The 21,576-nt window shown below is 42.2% G+C and overlaps 1 protein-coding gene across 1 annotated transcript in view; it reads left to right on the top strand.

Annotated features, from left to right (window-relative positions):
• The window catches only part of LOC311367817 (mediator of RNA polymerase II transcription subunit 13-like), a 93,935-nt gene that overhangs the window by 9,956 nt on the left and 62,403 nt on the right, over positions 1–21,576 (top strand). Inside the window, exon 2 of the mRNA XM_084486647.1 lies at positions 1,946–2,183. Within this exon, the coding sequence (XP_084342773.1) occupies positions 1,946–2,183 (238 nt within the window). The remainder of the gene's footprint in view (positions 1–1,945; positions 2,184–21,576) is intronic.

Raw genomic sequence — 21,576 nt, 5'->3', positions numbered from 1 at the left:
AGTGTAAATATGAAGTGACACTAGTACATGTATGAAGTGATACTAATACACGTATGTGTACAAAAGGGATATTTATCCGCAGCACAGAGGCGATCTGGGGCCACACACCAGCAGGCAGCGGCTGGAGGTTCTCCATCTCCCTTGGGTGCATGGTCACATGTTGGCAGCCGTCAGGTCCTCATATAAACAGACCCCGCTAGGCCGTGCACACACCATACACAAAACAGATCAAAGTCAATTGCATTAATTTCTGCAAAACAAAAGAAATAGCTGTACAGTGCAGCCAGGCCTGGTCCCCCAGTATGCCCCCTGCTACCTGTCCACATGTATTATGTTCTCTGAGAAGGGCCCTGGCTGGCGTGGGGCCAGGGACCGAGTGCCAGCCAACCAAGGCCCACACAGCTCAGTAAACATCGCTGAGAGGAACGGGAAAGGCTGGTCCTCCTTCCCCCTCCCCCCAAGTCTGCCTAGTCCCCCCCAGTCCCAGGCCTGATCCTCAATGCCTTTGTGTACATTTCTCATTGCAGTGCAGTGTCTTTCTTTACACAACTGCACCAACACACACACACACACACACACACACACACACACACACACACACATTCAAACAAGACGCAGAACAATATGCCTGCCAAAACACACTCACTTACACAGCATTCATTGGTGTGGAGAACATTGTGATATTGATAAAGGCAGAGTTTCATTCAGGCTCATTTAATTTCCAAATAGATAATAAGGCTTACTTACATTATTAAATCTATGGCGTTTACATGCCGAGGTGCTGGATCTATCCAACAATTAATTCGGAGGAGGAGGAGGATGGGGAGAAGGAGGAGGAAGGGGAGAAGAAGCTGAAGAATAATCCTACTTTTTTATCATTTCTACTCAAGTGTTAATGGTTTTGTACTCTTCACCCGTTGCACACATAATCATATCCATGTTTCTTCCTTGACCAGGAGCTGACGCCCCAACATCTCCGCTCTTCATTCCATTATGCTAAATGGAGTAGATGTCATCCACCGTGCCACACTCTACGCATTGACCTTGACTTCACTCTCTATCCCTCGCTCTCTCACTCTGTCCCTATCCCTCTCCCGCTCTTACTCTCTCTCGCTCTCTATTTCATCCTCTCTCTCCAGCTCTCTCTCTCGCTCTTTCTCTCCCTCTTTTACTCTCTCCCTCTGTCTCCCACTCTCTCCCTCTATGTCTCCCACTCTCCCTCTCTTTCTCTCTCTTCCTCTCTCTTTCTGTCCGTCTCCATCATTCTCTCTCTATCTACCTCTCTCTATCTGTTGCTCTCTGTTTCATCCTCTAACTCACTCTCCTCCCTGCTCCGTCACCTCCACCACAACCACCACCTCTTGAATGTCGACTACACCACCAGCCTTTTTCTATATACAGTATAGTATATACAGTAGTTATTTGCCTTCTAGAGCCAGTCTACCAGTCTAGAGAAGCTAACTGCGTTAGCCACAATACAACATGCCGGCGTTAATAGCTGCACTGTGCTGACAGGAAACAGGAAGTCAGGGGGAGACGGCCCCAATAGTCAACCTCCGTGGAGGGAGTGATTGAATAAGCGTTGTGTGCGAAGGTTCATGGGCCTCAATATGTGAGCCCAGGATATCCCCTTATGGTTTATGCATCATGTGTTGTTCACAACGCTGACAAAGGCTGAGGGGGCCATCCAATGCATGGGTAAACTCAATAATATATAAATATACATTTTACATAAAACGTAAAATAATAAGAATGCAAAGAGATATAACTCAGAAGAAAATAGAGTACGTGTCAAATGATTGGTGGTTTATTATTCTTTTGACATGTGATAATATGATATGATATGGGGAGAGTAACGCTTCATTGAATCAGACAAACCTTTGATTTACCAGTCTCCCTCCTCTACCCCCTCTCCTCCCCGCTCCCATCCCCCCTCCCCCACTAGGCGGAGTTGACGGGTATCAAGTGGCGATGCTACAGCTTCCGTGGCGGCGGCGAGTATGGGCCGGTGATCTCGGCGCCGGCCCATGATGACCCGGTGCTGCGGAGCTTCATGCGTTGTGTGCGCGCCAACCTGCTGTGCGTGTGGCGCCGCAAGGTCAAGCCAGACGCCAAGGAGCTGTGGATCTTCTGGTGGGGGGAGCAGCCGGACCTGGCCCACGTCATCCACCACGAGCTGGAAGGTAAGCAGCAATAAACAAACTCCCTGCTCCCTCTCTTGCTGCTGTCTCCTCCCTTCAGAAGCCTGCCGTTTCAAACACTTGTGATTGACAGTCAAGATGGATTCCCAGAACCAGTCGCTAGGGAGATGCCCTGGTCTGAAACCAGCCGGAGCAGTCTAAAATCAAGAGGAAACAGGAAGCGTCCACTAGGAACAGATATTCTCACATGACCTTGACTTTTGCTCAAAGCGATATTGCCTATTGTGTTTACATGATTGTTTGTATAGGTCCTTTTACAAACTAGATTATAATTGAACCCTCTAAATACATAGTTATATGTTGGTAATATTTTGGTTAAAGGTCAGAGCATAAGCTGGTCTTCACTGGTTCTAAAGGTTGTGGGTTGAAAGTCGTTTTCACTGCCACAATTCTTTGTTAAAAATGCTACATATTCTCCTCACATCAGTTGTCGATAATTGGCGCGATTTAGTTTTGTAGTCGCTTTGTTGTGTTGTTTTCGCATGAGCTGTCTTAGGTAAAAGGAGCATAAGAATGTATGTGTCTGTCTGCTCTGCTGGAGGCTCCTCCACACACAGCAGACAGCCACAGGTGAAGGTCACTCAAGGCCAATAGGTGTTTTAAGAGGTGTTATCATGGGCGTTTTCCCAGATGACTGCATATTTCTAGCCAACAAGGTTTAATTTCTGGCGAGATATATATAAAATATAATTCATTGCAGTATGAAACGGTGTACTTGCATTATAATGCTTTTAGATTATAATTTTATCAGTGTCATAAAATGGTCCTAAAATGACAATAATATGCTTATTATTTCTCGGACACGCTAGGCCATTTCTTACAAATTATGCTGAAATAATCGAGTGCCTAAATCTTAGCTACAGCCCTTTTAATGGCTTTACTTTGACTTTAAAGCTGAGAAAGTCAAAGGTAAACAGAGTCTGTGAACCTGCGAGCGATGGAGATACTGTCGTTGGTGGGTTGGAATTGTTTTCTTTTCATGCTTTTCACTTAAGGCGAGTTGAGAAGAGTGAGACTTACGGTTGTTTCTTTCTTTGTTTTTATAGACTGCCTTTGACTCAAAGTGGTGTAGTAGTGGTGTAGTATCTGTTTCGTTTGTTGTGTTTGGTTTTACTTTGTATGGCTTCCTTTGTCATCTCTGTGGCTTGTATTTCAGTCCCTAAAGAACCAGTCTAGAATATTCTTTACTACGTTGTCTTCTATTGAGGTGGATGCTCTAAAAAACGGGTTCACAGTATAGACAAACAGAAATATTTGATGGTTGTATGTTTTGTGATTTTGTGAGAATAGAATAACTGTATGTGTGCACAGTGAACAGTGCATGGTATCACAATCCATGAAGTGAGTCAGTGCCATCCTAATTCAAGGCAGGTTTAGTAAGCCTAGCGTGGTCTACTACCTAAGGTCATGGTATACAAGTGTAGCATCATGGTTGAGATTTCCCTTCTAGCACATTTTCACAAGGCTTACCTTGTTCCCAGGCGAATCCTTCTCAGGTCCGAAGGCCTGGAGCGGGATGCAGCAACATGAGTCATTGGTGGAGAGAGTGCAGGACTTCCAACCATGCTTCAGAGAGAGCGATAACTGATTTAATTTACAGGGTTTAGGGGCGAGAGAGGGAGAGGGATGTACATTTCCGCTGCATGTTTCGGATCTTGCTTTGCCAAATTCTGTCAGAAAATGGCATATTAATTGTCATTGTCCTTGTGGCTGTTGTTGTCTTGTTCTTTTTACTCCGGGTTAACTGACCCTCCGCCTAGCACCAGCTAGAGCCTCCCTGCTCTGAGTCTCTTTGGAAGTTATTAGTATAGGATTTATTTGTAGATCCACGTGTCGAGTGTTGACCTTCAAGCAGAACCTCAACGCATCCAAAGTGAAAGATACCTGTGTGTGTATTTGTTTTTCTGTGTTTGTGTGTGTGTAGGTTTGTATGTGTGACATGTGCGTTTGTGTGTGCACGCGCTAAGAACACAATGCATTAGCTTTATCATTGAACTGCAAAATGCTGCCATCAGCATCATCAGCTCCCTATTTATAGATGCATGTGCATTATCTCAGCGTAAAGTGATTGGCTCTCTAATGAACTATGGAGACAGGGTGAGGAGGAGCTCTTCAAAGAGAGAGGGTCTCAGCACTAGAATCAGGACTTTCTAATGGTGGGTCCAACTGTCCTACTATGTTATAGCAGACCTCCTGATCCAGCAGTCCTTCTATGTTATAGCAGACCTCCTGATCCAGCAGTCCTACTGCGTGACAGCAGACCTCCTGATCCAACCTTCCTACTATAGCCGTTTTCAGACATCAATGTCATTCAGACATCAGTATAATCAACGGGGGGTTTAGGGGGGTGGGCTTGCAAGGGGCGGGATATGACGTGGGGTCTAAGTTTACAAGAGGCGGGTTAAGTACGGCCGCTGTCACTCTAGTTTGATATTTTTTAACCATTCAGCGAACAAAAGGCAACAAGCTGATTGTCATTTAGAGTGACACTCAATGACATGCAAATGAAGACCAAAGCGTCATTAACACGCCCACTCAAGTGGTGTGAGAAATACAGACTTTCTACTCCTCATTCAAACATAAGGTAATTTACATTTGCTCCAGAGAAAATACTACCTCAGGGGAGGTATTTCTTCAGGAGATTTTCAGGGTACAAATGTCAGGATATGTTGTTCACACATACGGCCCATCAGGAGAAAGAGAAAAATATCAGGACCTACACGTATGTCTGAAAGCAGCTTATGTTATAGCAGAACTTCTGACCCAGCAGTCCTACTGTGTTGTAGCAGAACTTCTGACCCAGCAGTCCTACTGTGTTGTAGCAGAACTCCTGGTCCAACAGTCCTACTTTGTTATAGCAGAACTTCTGGTCCAACAGTCCTACTGTGTTATAGCAGACCTCCTGATCCAGCAGTCCTACTGTGTTATAGAAGACCGCTTGATGCAGCAGTCCTACTGTGTTATAGAAGACCGCTTGATGCAGCAGTCCTACTGTGTTATAGAAGACCGCTTGATGCAGCAGTCCTACTGTGTTATAGAAGACCGCTTGATGCAGCAGTCCTACTGTGTTATAGAAGACCGCTTGATGCAGCAGTCCTACTGTGTTATAGCAGACCTCCTGGTCCAGCAGTCCTACTGTGTTATAGCAGACCTCCTGGTCCAACAGTCCTACTGTGTTATAGCAGACCTCCTGATCCAGCAGTCCTACTGTGTTATAGCAGACCTCCTGGTCCAACAGCCCTACTGTGTTATAGCAGACCTCCTGATCCAGCAGTCCTACTGTGTTATAGCAGACCTCCTGGTCCAACAGTCCTACTGTGTTATAGAAGACCGCTTGATGCAGCAGTCCTACTGTGTTATAGAAGACCGCTTGATGCAGCAGTCCTACTGTGTTATAGAAGACCGCTTGATGCAGCAGTCCTACTGTGTTATAGCAGACCTCCTGGTCCAGCAGTCCTACTGTGTTATAGCAGACCTCCTGGTCCAACAGTCCTACTGTGTTATAGCAGACCTCCTGATCCAGCAGTCCTACTGTGTTATAGCAGACCTCCTGGTCCAACAGTCCTACTGTGTTATAGCAGACCTCCTGATCCAGCAGTCCTACTGTGTTATAGCAGACCTCCTGGTCCAACAGTCCTACTGTGTTATAGAAGACCGCTTGATGCAGCAGTCCTACTGTGTTATAGAAGACCGCTTGATGCAGCAGTCCTACTGTGTTATAGAAGACCGCTTGATGCAGCAGTCCTACTGTGTTATAGCAGACCTCCTGGTCCAGCAGTCCTACTGTGTTATAGCAGACCTCCTGATCCAACAGTCCTACTGTGTTATAGCAGACCTCCTGGTCCAACAGTCCTACTGTGTTATAGCAGACCTCCTGGTCCAACAGTCCTACTGTGTTATAGCAGACCGCTTGATGCAGCAGTCCTACACTATAGCAGACCTTCTGGGGACTAGTGAGACTAGTACCTTCAAAGAACATATTGAATATGTGATTAATCAGGCCATGATAAAACAAATCCCAGGCCTGAGTTGGCAACACACCTTAATGAGGGTGAATGAATGAGGTTTTCATGTCACAGTGATGTCATGCCGTGGCTGTCTAAAGTCAATAAAATAAGCTCCATAATTAAACAGATTAAAGGCAATTCCCAGGAGGATGGAGAGTTCTTACATTTATTGTAATAAATAACAACGGTTACGGACTAACAACAGTATTTCTGGGGATAAGTTGTTCATTTGTTTGTGCAGAAGCTTGGTGCTATCCAAATGCTAATTAGCTGAACACGTTTCACATATTCATATTCATCAACATATTGCCGAGACTGAGGGCAGTTTTGTACCATATCTGATATTACTAATATTCCACTGATTTGGTATTTGCCTGCATATTTATTAAGTTCACCCCTGCAGTGTCTTTGTGTTGTGAATTGAGTCCCCTCTCTCTGTCTCTCTCCCTCTCTGCCTCTCTCTCTGTCTCTCTCTCACTCATATTCAGGCATTTATTATTGTTATTATGATGATGATGATGATGATGAGGTTGAGGCTGATTCGTTTTATAAGCTGTATTTGAGTTTAGTGGTAAAATAAGTGGATTAAAGATGGCTACACCTGTGTCACTCGTTTACCACCACGCTTCCCAAACAACATGACAGGCTCTACTCACTCACACGTATTTCAGATTCCATATACACTGTATACTCTCACACGTCTCTCTCTCTGTCCCTCTGCCTCTCTGTCTCTCTCGCTCGCTCTGTCTTGCCCTCCATCTCTCTCCGTCTCTCTCTCTTCAACCACAGGGGTTGGCATGGTAACTGCCATCCTCCTCTGTGGCATCTAATGGCCAATTTGATGCCATCTTCGATGCCAATTCTTGGCTGACTTGGCATCCCCCCCCCCCCCCCCCCCCCCCCCGAACCAATGTCTGTCCCTTCACAGGCAAAGGAAGTCGTTAGTGCTAACTCTAACCCTGTACTACGTTGTAATACATTAGTCCAGGGTTAGGGTTAGGGTTAGTGCTAACTCTAACCCTGTACTACGTTGTAATACATTAGTCCAGGGTTAGGGTTAGGGTTAGTGCTAACCCGGGAAGTACAGTTGAAATAAAACCCAGAGACACAAACAAACAAAACAGACTGATGGTAAAAATTACTCTGTGCTTGGAATGACACAATGTAGTTATATGTGAGATATACCATATATATACTCTCTCTCTCTCTCTCTCTCTCTCTCTCTGTCTCTCTCTCTCTCTCTCTCTCTCTCTCTCTCTCTATCTCTCTATCTATCTATCTATCTATCTATCTATATATATATATTAGAATATATCATTATACATTGATTCAGTGTGGTAAATAAATAGCAATCCATTCTCCCTATCCCATTCTCAACCATGGATTCATTATTTTATGTATTCTTTCTACTCTAATCGTGTCCCCATTTTCCTGGCCTGACATCTGCAGTTGAATTGTGTGTTATTTAAAGATTAGCCATCAGCTCGGCTGACACTTCCCTTTCGTCCAAATATGTCTCTCTGAAACCCCTTACTATTTATATTGACAAAACCCTGTCACTTAACGTCAGAACCTAACCATCATGCAAAACCGTGGCAATGCCTGTCAGAACGCTCCCTCCCTCCCTCCCTCCCCCTCCCTTCCTACAAGCTGCTGGTGTTAAGCTGTAGTCAACCCTGTTGTGGCACCACCACCTCTCATACCCTGTGGTCAATAATTGGCACCATACCACTCAGGAGCAGAGCTTAGAACTCCATCTTAAAAGTTATCTTAAAGTCCTGAAGGGAGGGAGCAGAGGTTCTCTTAAAGCTGCTCTAGATCCAGAGTGGTGGAGAGAGGGAGCAGAGGTTCTCTTAAAGCTGCTCTTGATCCAGAGTGGTGGAGAGAGAGAGCAGAGGCTCTATTAAAGCTGCTCTAGATCCAGAGTGGTGGAGAGAGAGAGCAGAGGCTCTCTTAAAGCTGCTCTATATCCAGAGTCCTAGAGTAACGGAGCAGAGGTTCTCTTAAAGCTGCTCTAGATCCAGAGTGGTGGAGAGAGAGAGCAGAGGCTCTCTTAAAGCTGCTCTATATCCAGAGTCCTAGAGTGACAGAGCAGAGCCCAAGGCTCTCTTAAAGCTGCACTAGATCATGTGTCATCACTCGCCTGTGATTGACAGGAGAGAGATTCCCTGATTGCTCAGAATTTGGACCAGAACTGATTCTCACAGCACATTTCACTCACTTATAGCTGATGGATGCTATGACATGCCAACTAATTATGCCGATATTACAGCTCTTAAATCTCACCTACTGCACTGTTAGCTTATGATTGACTGATGCACTTAAACAATCAATGGTTGAAGAGCCAACTGCAAAATGAGATGGCTGGAAGGTACCTTGAAGTATTGGGGGGGACACGTCCCCCGACACTGTAAGCGTTAATATCAACGTTACCGCCTGAAAGAAAATGTCATTATTTTTTACCTCAAATCATTATAGTGTCTATTGTATATTGTATATGTATATTTGTTTTACCAATGCTTCTTATTTCCTGCCTTGGTCTTTACTCTGTACTCTGTTTACTCTTATCCTCTGTCTGAATACTATGTCATCTCACATGTTTCAGAGTGTATGCTGGTGAACTGCAGCCTAGCAGTTCATTGGCACTCTTTTTTGAAGGCTAAACCTAGTTATAGAGGTTATAGAGGTCCTTTAACACACTAAATGTTTGACATCTAAATGCTCTCCTTGAAATGTAGCATAAATAGGTGAGGCGAGGTTAAGTAGCTCAAGAATACTACATCCTAAAGCAGTGGTTTGTGTAGCAGCCCGATGTAGCGCTAACTAATCTAAAGCCTGTTCAGCGAGTCTGATGTGGGCTGATGACATTGAACACGGTCAGTGTTGGCAGAACAGCTTGTGGTCAAGGTGAATGCTGAGAGAGAGAGAGGGGTAGAGATGGGCAGAGATGGATGTAGAGAGAGAGATGGATGAGGCGTAACCTTCACTAATCCTTGCATGGCGGGATGCAGGATGCTCTTGGTTATTTATGTGAGGTGGGAATGTTTTGCTGTGAATCTCAAGCAGCACTGTGTTACACCAAACACATCTACCATTCCCTTTTGAAAAAGGAAAGGTATGAGTGTCATTCATTGGCTTAATTCACCCGGTTTACTTTTTCTCGACCATATAGTGTCGATATAGTGTCGTTATAAAACAACAAGATATTATATCTCGTTGTTTTGCCTCGGCAGAACTGGAAAGGAAAACACAGGCGCATCTAACTAAAAACTGAGAGTTAAGAGGAAATACACAAATGATTGGTAATGAAATGTATAACAAGAGGTAATCAAATCCTTTGACGAGCGCTGCGGTGAATCTATTTACACACTAAAAAAGCAAGCGTTAATTTTTTATTTTAAACCTATGAAACCCGTTTGAATTAATTATCTTCAAACCAAAACACACCTTTGCAGGCATATCGAGTTTCTTTTTAATCTTTCTTTTTTCTTTTTTATCACCCCCCTCCCCCCACTCCCCCCTTAAGATAACCAAAGGGGGAGAAAGGAAAGGGTTTCAATATTGATCAACCATGACCGTTATCAGTTTAATGGCTGTCTGCCGCTACAGAGATCTGGGACCTGGAAGCGGATTAGAGCAATACTGCACATGAGGAAATAATCAAGAGAGATAATGGAATTAACTGGAGGTGATGGAGAGTAAAGCGGACATTGTTTATGTGACTTCAGTTTGAGTTCTGAACAAGAGGAAATCTACAGGGCACTACAGAGCTGAGAGATCTAAATGATGGGATGAGGGCTTATGTATACACAAACACACACACACACACACACACACAAACACACACACACACACACACACACACATACACACACACACACACACACACACACACACACACACACACTGTGACAGTTGCTTCATTTTGTTTATATGCAATAGGCCGAAAGAATAAATGAAGTATAACAATTCCTTCACTGGAAAGGGTGGAAAGTGCTTTTACAACTCTCTGCTAGTTAGCTATCTATCTCTTCTCTTCTTTGCAAGTAGTTGTGTTGTGCGAATGATGCTAAGAGAGGTTACCGTGAATAGTGAACCATAACATAAACCATAAACATTCATGGTTACCGGCGCCTCTGACGTGAAGGAGGGCTTTCACAAATAACAAGCCTAGCCAGGCCTGGGGTGCGAAACCTTTTTTCCCAAACAGGTTTACCTTTTCTCGCCTCTGATTGGTTAGACTGGCTCTCCTCCGATTGGTTATGGTTATGGTTAGGGTTAGGGTTAGGGTTAGGGTTTGGGTAAGGGTTAACCCTAACCCTAACCATAACCATAACCCTAACCATAACCATAACCATAACCATAACCATAACCCTAACCCTAACCATAACCATAAACTCCCGCAAACAGCTAGGACTAATCGAAACACGATCTAAAGGAGAGCCCTTCTAACCAATCAGAGGCGAGAATAGGTAAACCTGTTTGGGAAAAAAAATTTGCGCCCGGGGTGGCCATCGGGACGTTTGGGAGGTTTCCCGTTGGGCCGGTCCACTTTCAAATGTATTTTGGGCCGCTTGGATGAAAGAAAAAAATACTTTGACCATTATTTTATCTTCTCCTAAAGTAGACGTTCTTAATTCATCTGAAATTTCAGCCCCAGCATCGCAGTATATATAATAGGGATTATATAATGTACTGTAGTTCACCCCTCCCAATTATTTGAGTTGGTTTGGTCCATAGTGCGTCTTTTCTTGAGCAGTAACAGAAGAGAATCAGCGAACAGAAGTGTTGTTGTTTGTGGAGGGCAGGAAAAGCCAAGGAGGAGCCGAAAAAGCCAGATTTAAAAAGAAAAAGGGCACTGGAGGAAGATGCTACGCCGCCAAATGTGCCAAAATAAACCACCTGTTTAGAGGATAGACACAAGTTGTAGCCGGTAGAGAGAGGTGGATCTAATGATTAATTTGCAACATAAATCATTTAGCTATTTGTGCTATGTTTGCAATGCCAACCTGAGCATAAAAGCTTAAACCAATTCATCATTATTCTAGTTTATTTTGTTAAGCCATATGACGAATCACAAATATAATTTGTGAAAAATTAACATGTAAACTCTGTGTCAGTTAGCCCAAGCAATAAAGTCAACCCTTCTTTTTTTGTAGCTTTAGAAGAGATAAGCCAGTCAGGTGCTAAAGAGGCAAGACTGGACAACATATTTCATGTAAAATATAAAAGACAGAACAAACGTGATAGATAGTCAATTATATAAAATATAAATAAATATAAAATATTTGGTAGCCTCAGAGCAGCAGTCCAGCCTGTCTGATCCTGCTGGTGAACGCGATACATGAAGAAGACAGAACTGAGGGGACAGGTAGAGAGGACTTAAAAAATATATTTAAATTATTTGATATAAGATAACCCACACATAGAACTGACATGATGCATTGAAATGATCCAAAATATGTAATGGGTTAACATTGTATGTTAACCCATTGTATGTTTTATGTATAATTGATAGTTAAAGTAACAGATCCTTGAGGTGGATTTTTCATTAGGCAAACGTTGATCCAATATCCAATAATAAAAAGGGATAGTATGTTAATTTATGCAAATTCTTCCATCACTGGAAAAAAGTGGTCCGGTATGGGCCTGAAACTCCCGGGCTGAAAATGGGTCCCACTCCGGCCCTGAGCCTAGCCCAAAGAATTGACGTTCAAACACATTTAAATTGGTTGCTGGCAGTGGCAAGTACAGTCTATCACACAATTAAACGAGGATAAACTCAATAAATGTGTTTTTGTTGATTTATTTCCTATTTGTAATGGTTGATTCATAGTTGGCAGATATATTAGAGTACATATTTCACGGAGGGGCGGCGCCCTAGCGCCCTCTATTGACCCACCGCCACTGATATTGACCACTGTTGCAAAACTCTGCCACACAACTTTTTATATGCTAGTGCGATGATCAGTATACATAAAGCCAATGTGGGGTTCTAAATAAATATGTGCTTCTGTGTGTGTGTGTGTGGGGGGGGGGGGGGTGCAGTCTTATAGAGTCTTCTAATGCAGTCTCAGAGGAAGAAGACACACAGAGAGGTTGCCCCAAGTAAGGACATCCTGTTTCTGACCTGCTGGTGAGCGTGAAACAGGTTACCTCACTTCTGAACACGTTGTGTGCCTTGGCAGGGCGTTGTCACTTGAAATGGCCTTAGAAAGGGTGAAGGAATGAAAGATAGAAAAGGTTGAGTTGTTGCAGGTAAATTGAGTCCTTGTTTGTGCTATAAAAGCCTAAGGAGTGTGTTTGACAATGATTTTATTTTAAAAATGTGCACAGTGCCTGTTGATTTGTTGGGTTGGGAAGTAAAACGTGACTGTAGTGTTGTACCGTAAAGGGATAAATGAACAAATGGACTCCCCTAAACATGATGAAGAACCTCTCCCAAAGCATGGTTTGGCCGTCCTGTTTTCCTGACAACCACCTCTTTCCATCTCAGCCCCCAGCCATCCCACCCTGGTCCCCTCCATTTCCTCCTCCTCCTCCTCCTCCTCCTCCTCCTCCTCCACACTTACTCCTCTCCGAGCTCTGTATGAAGTTCAACTGGCAAGCCATCCCGGAGCATTAAAGACAACATGGAGTTTCTCCTTGACTTTCTTAAGCGGACGACTCAATGTGGACCAACTTTAAAAGCCAGTTTGTCTGTCAATCAAAGCAGTAGAGTTAGTTTAGGGAGCAGTTATATGAGAGAAAGATAGGGAGAGAGAAAAACAAGAAAGTTTAGTTTAGAAAGTTTGTATGCTTTTTACGCCCTGGCCTCAGCTGGTGAAAAAGTGAGTCACATGTGGAAAACACTTATACCACGATGGAGAAGAAAGAGGGAGAAAACTAAAGAGAGAAAAAAATCTGAGATGAGGATAAGGAGGAGGAGTATGAGGGGGTGGAGAGAGAGAGGGGGGGGGGGCAGGGGAACGATAGGATAACCATGATTTAAAGTTGTGTGTGTATTGGGGCTGAGGTGATTGAAAAAGGGGCTGGGTGTTCCATCTGTTTGAGGATTAAGAGAACGCTGTTTTTTTGGGATGGTGCACTGAGCACACATTGCACCACCTCTACCCACCTCGACCAACTGACTCAACACATTACAGTCTCTTCCTGTAGTCTTTTTTTTTTCCACTAATGCCTCCCATCTTAATTACTCACCTTTACACCTTAAAGAAGAAAATAATGAGATATTTGTTCATAGTGTGTTTACTGTCAGGAGCCACAGGCCCTGGTGGCTTTGGTCTCAGTAGATCTGAACGTCTGGGACTCACTCCCCCCTGGCCCCTCCCCCCTGCCAGCCCAGCACCGCTGGCTGTATGGGCGTGGCCTGTGACCCCTGACCTCTCTGTGTGTGCGTGTATGTGCATGTGCATGTATGTGTGTGTATATATATATATATATATATGTATATTTATATGTGTGTGTGTTTGAATGCACGTCATTGGTCTCTAGTTTGAGGCGGTCTTCAGCACCAGAGAGAGGAGGGGACATTTCACCCCCACAACTTTCAGACTGAAAGAATGAGAGCTTTGTGCGTGTGTGGGTGTGTGTGTGTGTGTTTGAGGAACAGAGAAAGACAGTGACATCGAGAAAGAGGGAGAAATAGCAGGGATTGAAGAGTAATTTAGAGAGTGAGAGTCTACAGATGGGAGGGGTCACATTTAGTAGACTGAAGATGTGAGAGGGGCCACATTTAGAATAAGGGGGCCTATATAGGGAGGTGGGATCGACTTGAAGGAAGGTGTGATTTGGAAGTCTGTGTAAAGGATTCAGCCAGACTGTGTGTGTGTCTGTGGGTGGGTGGGTGGTTGTGTGTTTGTGGGGTGTGTGTGTGTGTGTGTGTGTGTGTGTGTGTGTGTGTGTGTGTGTGTGTGTGTGTGTGTGTGCTATGTTCGACCTGGGTCTCATTTGGCAACACAGGACCTACTCTCTCATTTTAGTCACTCTCCCTCTTTTTTTTCCCGCTCCACATCAAGGGGAAAAAATATCAATGTGTTGTTATTATTATTATATATTATGGAATAACATGTCTGACTCCATGTCCAGCTCCCACCTAGAGAGAAGTTGTTCTTGTGAATAATCCAGAATATACATGCAAGGCATTTGATGCAGGGAGGGAAGTTAATGTTACCCTGGATGCCTGGAAGGTGAAGAAAAGGAGAGTGAACTAAACACACTAACCAGTTAGTGTGCTCAATACACAACACACTGTAATATACTGTACTACAAACACCCAATACAAAGGTGTCCTTCTCAGACAAATATTGCCTTTTAATTGTAATGGTAGTTAATGAATACAATCAATACCATGGATATAACATAAATGTAACATGAATGTAAGTTTTTAATTGAGACTGGTAAATTGAATAGAGGTAAAAGCTTTCAGACAAACATGTCTTTAAAAAATGCAGCACATTCCACACAACATGTGTTTTCAATCAAAATGTAACACCAATTTATGTACACCTTTAAAATGATAATTTTTTGACCATATGTTAGCCATTACAAACATCTACATAACGAATACAAATGAACACCATATGGCCTCATGAAGCTGTTTATATAAGAATAGAGTGACACAGGACATCAGCATTCTCCTCTGCTTATCTCATCATCAATGGTTCAATTGATTTATTATTTTCTATCTGTCTACCCCCTACTGGTTCGTTATCACCAGTATATAGCATAGGAATAGCAATTGTGTATTCACTTTATCCCTTGAATCAATGTAATTTCCTTGCATTAACTACTGCCGTTTACAAACACATAGAGGAGGCAAACAGGATTATTATTTGCCCGTAAGGGTATTCATACTTTGCGGTCACGTGACTACCATGAATACCTGGAGGGCAACAAACTTGCAGCCTTGCAGATTTCCGATACTTCAATCAATCAACTATTTAGACCATATGTCACAAAATGTTAAAATTAGATACGAAGAGAAGATAAACATACTCAGAACTTCTGATCCATACACAGCACCCGCTGATGTATTCATTGCTTTGAAGCTGGCAAAGACTCTACCAGACTTGGAGTTTGGAGATATTTACATTTATCTCATCGAGAATCCGTCACCTTATACTGCACAACAATTGAAAGCCTACGAATGGGTTAACAACACTGTCGTATGGGAGGTGAAAAACAGGAATATCTTCATAATCAAAGCAAAGGTGAATGTTACTATTCCACCATCCACTATGAAATGTCCCCTTTTGTCCGCGATTACATAGCCAATGTGGTCTTATTATAGCCCGATCATTCACTAAAAAACACATAGAAAGATTAAAGCATCCAGCATATGATTTCAACAATGTATGAGGGCAGGGATGATCGCACAGTTGCTGTTTGCTGCACGATTTAATCTGCACAGTGGAATGAGCGATGGGCGGAGATGTTCGCGCATTTCAGAAGCAGGGAGATTCCGTACAAAATATATGTCTAATTTGTCAGTTTGCCATGTGTATGCCTGGCACAAATGCTGCCGTTGAACTAATCTTTCCATCATGACAGAATTTGGACTAAGAGGAACCTAATGACCGTTTGTGTGGTAAAACTGGCGACGTCCTGATTATGTTACTAGGTTTCGTTGCTGGAGTTCTTGCCCGCCAGCCAGTCGTTGTGACGTCACGTGCAAAGTATGAATTGGATGCTAGGGGTGGGAATCTCTTGGCACCTCACGATTCGATTAGATTCCGATTCAGAGGTCAACGATTCGATTATAAAACGATTATCGATGCATCTCGATTCAACTTTTTTTTAAATGGGTTAAATTTCCATGCGGGATTTTCAAAAATATATATATACATCTGACTTTGCTACTCAGAGTTAGCTATTCACTTCCTACTTGTGTGATGATCATTAAAGACAATCAACAGCTTTACCTTATTTTATATATTTTTTATCTAATATTTTATATTAGATAAAGTCGGTTCTCTGCACAGAGAACCCGCAGGCAGAAAGGAGTTTTCTGTAGCGCTCTGCAGCAGGCGAACAAATTTATTATTATTATTATTATTTTTTTATTAAATTCGTTTCAGATTATAAATTTTTCTTCATCGAGACAGAATTGTTCTAGAGAGAATCGCGATGCATTGAAGAATGGATTATTTTCCCACCCCTATTGGATGCCTATCAAAAGTGATATGTGAATGAGGTTACGTTCATTGTGTATATTTGTGTTGTGCGTTGGAGACGCGCTGTCTAATCTATGAAGTCATTATGGGATCACGTTGTAGATTGTGTGTCTGAACTGTAAAAGTGAATCTGCCAAGTTAGTAACACACAGATGTGTTCATCAGACCTTGTAGCACTGGTTTTTGTTGTCAGTCACTGGGTTGTGTTCCTTCATGGTGGATTTAACTCCCTGTTGGAGCTTGTCCCCACCCACTATCAATATCATAATTTCATACAGGGTTATAGGACTATGTAATAGCATGGGTTTAACCTGTAGAGGGCCAGCTGCGTCTGATTGCACAACTTATCCTACATTTTTAAACATTGTGCATTTAAAATTAGATTTGGACCACAATCGATCCACATTACTAACACACTATATCACTCTTAATCTAAAATAACTTTGTTTTAGGTTAGATTTTCTTTCAGACACATTTAAACAATCACTATAATACAGAAACTATTAGAACTAAAACTCTTTTTATATTTGTCACATAGGATTTGTGCTTACTGGGCCATAAAGGCTTTTATTGAAGGGACTTCATGTCCTTCTCGCCAAACCCTTCCCCTACCTACGCTATTAGAAACAGTTGGTTTCTGTGTCCGTTGAGCTAAGACATTTGTTTCAGTGTATTGCTGAATATATTGCATGTTTGGATCGTCAGAAATATGCAATTAATGTTTGAACATGTTTGTATTGATCCAAAGTCTGTCCAAAGTCCATTTACCCTCTGATTTAGTTGTAACTGGTCTACCGAAAATAGCTTTAAAATGTAAAGCTCTATGTCTACACTATTACATTATTGGTTCAATGTCTCCATTCAAAAAAACATGCTTGATGCAAGCCTTTCTTTAAGTCCACATTAGATCTCCTAGACTATTGGATTATTAAAATGGTATGTGTTGCTTATTGCTATTGCACTGCAGTCTGGCCTTTTCCATACTTTGCATTGTTGTTTGTGTTAGATGTTTATGGGATGCAAACTTGAAACCACCTTTCTTCCTTTGGTCGTTTTCAGTGGAGACTGCATTCAAATGTTAAAATCTAGTCTTGATATTTCCGCTGCTATACAGTAGCAGAAGTCAACATATGTATTGTTTGCAGCTACTTACTAAACTTTTAAAATATATATTTCAAATTATTATCACATCTTATAAATGAGCAAGAAGTGACTTTAGTAAAGGTTACATCAGGTTACAAACAGTTGAAACCCTTGATAACAGCCAGAGTTGTTTCTTTGATACTGATCCATCTATTGGACACAGAGCATGTTCAGCCATCAGACACAGTACACATTGTTGACCTTCTGCCTGAGCTCTGCTTCCACACTCCTTCACAGAGCATGCTCTGCTCAACAACAGCAAGCTAAACATTATAAAACACAGTACACAAAAAATGTATTCCTCTAACGTTGGGATGTGCCGTTGGTGTCTTGGAGCACCTTTTGGTTTTCATGATTATATATACTGTATACATATTTATACCTTCAACTCATTTCCACACAAACTAAAACCAGCTTATGTTATTCTTTAAAGAAAAAACTGCCAAATTGTGTTTGTCAACTTAACATTGCATACATTATGAGTTAACACAGCTTCCCTTGTAAATGACAAACATGCACAAAATGTAACAGTATGAGCATCTGGGATGCCATCATGATTTTTAGCAGTGTTTTTATCATGGAATCATATAAATATGAACACTTTACAATAAGGGGCATTTATTAAGTTAATGCAGTAATAAGCATTAACAATAAATTAACAGTTAACTAATGTGTGTAGCAATAATTTACAGATGGTGATCATGTTTGACATGATCTTTATGTTTAGGTTATTTCCAGAATTGTTCTTTTATTGAGCTCTATTGATTTTGCTGCATGTTTGATTATGTTTTGTTTTTGTTTGTGTTTGCGGAAAACATTGTTGCAATAAAATTAACATGAAATGGCCCATTTTACAGTGAGAACAAATGAATGGGAAAGCATAGAAAAGCATAGATGTCTTCTGCTCACTTAATTTCTCATGGACCCAAAGTATCAGAGCACTTCTAATATATGTATATAAAGAAATAAAAAATAGTTTGCCCATTTGTTCTTACTATGGCAGCGCCGTCTGCTCAGTTTATGTTTATTGGTGGACTTTCATTGTGTTTTTGCATATAGCCACTTTTTGCTAATATATAACCTTCGACAAAGTTTTATATTTATAGATTATGTGTTTGTCGTGACTGTAGGCCTAGCCTCTCTGTAAACTGGTAGCGTGGGGATGTTAGGAGCTTTGGTTATTTTGGATTTGCTCCATAAATGTGTTGAGTGTTTGTCTAGACCTGTAGGTAGGTCTATTGTTGTAATGTGTGAGTGATGCATGCAGCGCTCAACTATTGTTCTTCTTAAGTTTTATTCTTTCTTTCTTCTTCTTTATTATTCTCTACAAATATCCCCCTATTCCCTACTTTTAAAATTATTATTTTTTACAATGGAATTCAATGAGAGGATGACGGAGCCGTCCGCCCATTCTCTGACACTTCGACTACATCAGACTTTGTAACTTGGTACATTTTTAACTGTAAACCTTTGTTCAAAGGTTTAACAAATCAACACACTTGTATCTTCAATAATCTAAAAACAGAAGATCCGTCTGGACAGTCGGCCCGAATGCACAAGACTTGGGCTTTGTATATTTTCAATTTGTCTCATTGACTTAGGTTGAGACTCGAGTGTGAGTACGTTCTAGCAGGTCCCAGATTGGGCGGTGAGGCGTGATGCCAGGCAAGGTGACAAGGTTAGTTAGCGATAGCCCAAGGTGACTATGAAAGCTTGTTTGATGTAATGGTATACGTTGGAGAATATCGATCTATCTATATATCTATAACTATATCTATATATATCCTGCCGAAAAAACCCGACCTGCCACACCACAGTGCCGTTGCCACACCACAGTGCCGTTGCCACACCACAGGGCTGTTGCCACACCACAGTGCCCGGCTCCGGGGCTGCAGCTGGATGCTATTGGGGATTGTTGCCGTTTGCGGACTCCCGGAGCTCCGGCTAACCCTAACCCTAGTCCGGCGGGAGTCCGGGAGCGCAGCTCTGGGGGCCGGTGGCGGAGCTTTGGCTGGGGACCGGGAGCTCAGCTCCGGATAGAGTCCGCATACGGCAACAATCCCTTTCTCCTCCATGTCGCCGTTCAATCTGGACTTCAGGGAGTCAAAGCCAAAGTTGCTTTCCCCCAATTCCTTCTCAACCATGGCCGAGATAACCCCCATTATGAGACTCTACTTGTTGTGGAAGTACCAGAGACGTCAGAGAACCCGACGCAGTCTTTAAGATTCATAATATCATCCAGAAGCGCACATAGCTTTTGGCCGTGATATTATATTATATAGATATCTATGTATTATATAATATATTTATATTATATTATTTAGATATTGAGCTCCGGGAGTCCGTAAACAGCAACAATCATGTATCACGTGAATGTCGCTGCAAAGTTAAAATATTTCAACTTGAGTGAGGTGCCGCGCGAGTAAATCTGCGTGTACGTGTGAGGGCGTTGCTGCGCCATTCATCAATTCGTGCCACAGTTTTTTCTGGCAACAAATTTGCCTCTTAACGCGTGTTTGCATTGACTTTGTATGGAGTCGTGCTGCCCCCTCTATTTTGGTGTGAACGTACCGTAGAGTATAAGTAATGTGCAGCAGTACCATGTGTCATCACACAAATACTAGGATAATTACCTCTGTTAAGTCCTATGTGTTTTAATTTGCTCAGAAGACAATAACGGAAATTGGCCATTCTCCATGAGAATCTACCCTGGAGATAAATAAGATATAGGCAGAGCTTGCTAAACTTGCACATCTCAAATTTTGATTTGTTTGTATTGGATATCTTTCCATATTTGTAGATGTTGCCATTTAAATTGTCTTTATTTATCCGTATTAAGTAATCTATTTATAAATCATTAATTTATAGTAATTTATTTACCAGGATATCTATTAATTTGATTCAACCATTTCAGATGTAGCGCTATGTGTGAGTTATTTATTGTCTATCTTTGTTCTAAAGACTTTTCAACATCTGTTGGGTGATTAAGGTATTCAGCAGGAGAATGAAAAACCCATTTGTTTCAGGGTAGCAGGCACTCATTATGATTTTTTAAACTATTACTCAAACCCATCTGGAAATTGTTGTAAACATGCCATATTTATAGAAAAAAAAACTAAATTACTTCTCCATATTATCTTTGTAAAATACATCACATAGTTGTGCTGTGACCAACATTTAACGTCAGACAATACAAAAGGTAGTATTTTTAATAAACACAGTATTATTTAAAATCATAGATGCAAGTTATTCAAGCTCCAATACCATAAAATATGAGGCAAGCTGTTTTAAGTTGTTTAAGTTGTGGGGCTTTACTGACAACACTGCCAGACTGTAACTCTTTGATTCTGATGTTTGCCTCTTAGTATTATTCATGCATTCATGAAGGGTATAGTGATGGAAGATAAGTCTAGCATTTACGGTTTACGAGTCAAAGTGATGAACAAAAAGTCTTGAAGGAACTCCCTGTGAGCTTGTAAAACCAGTGTCCATGAAAATGGTATCACTGCTGAGTAACATGTTGGATGAAAACACATGTGTTGTTTTACCGCCACAGTCGGCTTGACCTGCTGGACCTGACCCCTAACCCTAACCCTAACCCTTGACCTGCTGAAGCCTAACCCTTGACCTGCTGAAGCCTATCTCTAACCCTTGACCTGCTGAACCCTATCTCTAACCCTTGACCTGCTGAAGCCTAACCCGTGACCTGCTGAACCCTATCTCTAACCCTTGACCTGCTGAAGCCTAACCCTTGACCTGCTGAACCCTATCTCTAACCCTTGACCTGCTGAACCCTATCTCTAACCATTGACCTGCTGAACCCTATCTCTAACCCTTGACCTGCTGAACCCTATCTCTAACCATTGACCTGCTGAACCCTATCTCTAACCCTTGACCTGCTGAACCCTATCTCTAACCATTGACCTGCTGAACCCTATCTCTAACCATTGACCTGCTGAAGCCTAACCTGTGACCTGCTGAACCCTAACCCTTGACCTGTTGCACCCCAAACCTGTTGGTTGGATGAATGCAATGCATTAGCTGTAGAAT

The sequence above is a fragment of the Micromesistius poutassou genome (genome assembly GCF_964030765.1).
Source record: "Micromesistius poutassou genome assembly, chromosome: 22".
Taxonomy (NCBI): Eukaryota; Metazoa; Chordata; class Actinopteri; order Gadiformes; family Gadidae; genus Micromesistius; species Micromesistius poutassou.
The sequence above is the reverse complement of the archived record's forward strand: the minus strand, read 5'-3'. Positions and strand labels throughout refer to the sequence as shown.